At 27.9% G+C, this 2,971-nt stretch overlaps 1 protein-coding gene across 2 annotated transcripts in view; it reads right to left on the bottom strand.

Moving 5' to 3' along the window:
* The window catches only part of LOC110452835 (dimethyladenosine transferase 1, mitochondrial-like), a 16,703-nt gene that overhangs the window by 5,213 nt on the left and 8,519 nt on the right, over positions 1-2,971 (bottom strand). For both annotated transcript variants that reach the window (XM_021501534.1, XM_021501533.1), the window contains exon 4: positions 700-853. In XM_021501534.1, the coding sequence (XP_021357209.1) occupies positions 700-853 (154 nt within the window). The remainder of the gene's footprint in view (positions 1-699; positions 854-2,971) is intronic.

Consider the following 2,971-nt stretch of genomic DNA (forward strand, 5'->3'; position numbering starts at 1 on the left):
AAAAAATAGTTAACGCAGACTATTTTTACGATGCTTCATTTAATAAATATTGAAATAATTCACGAGGTTATTATCAATCACGTGTTTACGTAATGTTAGACGCGAGATCAACATGAAAGTGAGCCGGAAAAAACCCATGCTATACGTATACGCATAGAAGATTTGAAAAAAAACTTACAGAACTTACATGGAACAGAGCTTAAATTGAACAACTACATTTTCCTAATAGTATGGGGAAACGCACCGAGATGTCGAAATGTAATGTCGTAAGTTGATCGGCGATTCTCTGGCATAGGAATTTGGCTAAACTTTCTTTGTTAACGGTTACCTATTTAATGAATCATAATACTTTTCACATAAACTCAGATAACAACACATTATGTATCTTTTATTAATGTTTGACATAAATAAATTTGTTGACCGTCATTTGTCTTAGAGTTCCGTGTACCAAGGGAGATAATCCAAGATGGCGATCTCCCAGAATCGTCGATCTTTTCCTGAAAAAAACTTGAAATTTTCTATACCTGTGTATTTTACGCACCCCCCACTTTGGGTATTAAATTTCTGAAAAAAAAGTGCGCAAATTACATGGGTTTTTACGGTACCAATATTTGACTGAAAAGTGTCCTGTCTTTGGTACAATGATGGTGAGTTATTTAACTATGGCCAAAACACAGTGACATGGATGTGACAACTTACTTCATTCCAAACAACAATTTCTTGTTCCTATGGTGAAAAACGTGTTTACAGACTTTCTCCACAAGTTTAAAGGGAAGTGGAATCATAGGCTTGATGCGTGGCAGGAAGTGCACCACACCCACATCTACCTTAGGCTTGGGAACAAATGCTGAGCCTACAAGAAACAATTTATATCATTTATTCTTCTATGAAACTACTGAAGTTGCAATACAAGGCAGTGCCATGAATTATTCAGCACAAAATGACAAACCTACAACACACAAAGTAATAACATTACGTCTTCTATATAGACAACACACAAAGTAATAACATTAAGTCCTCTATATAGACAACACACAAAGTAATAATATTAAGTCTTCTATATAGACAACACACAATGTAATAATATTAAGTCTTCTATATAGACAACACACAATGTAATAATATTAAGTCTTCTATAAACACAACACACAATGTAATAATATTAAGTCTTCTATAAACACAACACACAATGTAATAATATTAAGTCCTCTATATAGACAACACACAAAGTAATAACATTAAGTCTTCTATATAGACAACACACAAAGTAATAACATTAAGTCTTCTATATAGACAACACACAATGTAATAACATTAAGTCTTCTATATAGACAACACACAAAGTAATAATATTAAGTTTTCTATATAGACAACACACAAAGTAATAACATTAAGTCTTCTATATAGACAACACACAATGTAATAACATTAAGTCTTCTATATAGACAACACACAATGTAATAATATTAAGTCTTCTATATAGACAACACACAATGTAATAATATTAAGTCTTCTATATAGACAACACACAATGTAATAATATTAAGTCTTCTATATAGACAACACACAATGTAATAATATTAAGTCTTCTATATAGACAACACACAATGTAATAATATTAAGTCTTCTATATAGACAACACACAATGTAATAATATTAAGTCTTCTATATAGACAACACACAATGTAATAATATTAAGTCTTCTATATAGACAACACACAATGTAATAATATTAAGTCTTCTATATAGACAACACACAATGTAATAATATTAAGTCTTCTATATAGACAACACACAATGTAATAATATTAAGTCTTCTATATAGACAACACACAATGTAATAATATTAAGTCTTCTATATAGACAACACACAATGTAATAATATTAAGTCTTCTATATAGACAACACACAATGTAATAATATTAAGTCTTCTATATAGACAACACACAATGTAATAATATTAAGTCTTCTATATAGACAACACACAATGTAATAATATTAAGTCTTCTATATAGACAACACACAATGTAATAATATTAAGTCTTCTATATAGACAACACACAATGTAATAATATTAAGTCTTCTATATAGACAACACACAATGTAATAATATTAAGTCTTCTATATAGACAACACACAATGTAATAATATTAAGTCTTCTATATAGACAACACACAATGTAATAATATTAAGTCTTCTATATAGACAACACACAATGTAATAATATTAAGTCTTCTATATAGACAACACACAATGTAATAATATTAAGTCTTCTATATAGACAACACACAATGTAATAATATTAAGTCTTCTATATAGACAACACACAATGTAATAATATTTAGTCTTCTATATAGACAACACACAATGTAATAATATTAAGTCTTCTATATAGACAACACACAATGTAATAATATTAAGTCTTCTATATAGACAACACACAATGTAATAATATTAAGTCTTCTATATAGACAACACACAATGTAATAATATTAAGTCTTCTATATAGACAACACACAATGTAATAATATTAAGTCTTCTATATAGACAACACACAATGTAATAATATTAAGTCTTCTATATAGACAACACACAATGTAATAATATTAAGTCTTCTATATAGACAACACACAATGTAATAATATTTAGTCTTCTATATAGACAACACACAATGTAATAATATTTAGTCTTCTATATAGACAACACACAATGTAATAATATTTAGTCTTCTATATAGACAACACACAAAGTAATAACATTAAGTCCTCTATATACACACAATGTAATAATATTAAATCTTCTATATAGACTACACACAATGTAATAATATTTAGTCTTCTATATAGACAACACACAATGTAATAACATTAAGTCCTCTATATACACAACACACAATGTAATAATATTTAGTCTTCTATATACACAACACACAATGTAATAATATTTAGTCTTCTATATACACAACACACAA

This window comes from Mizuhopecten yessoensis, unplaced genomic scaffold (genome assembly GCF_002113885.1).
Source record: "Mizuhopecten yessoensis strain PY_sf001 unplaced genomic scaffold, ASM211388v2 scaffold6913, whole genome shotgun sequence".
Taxonomy (NCBI): Eukaryota; Metazoa; Mollusca; class Bivalvia; order Pectinida; family Pectinidae; genus Mizuhopecten; species Mizuhopecten yessoensis.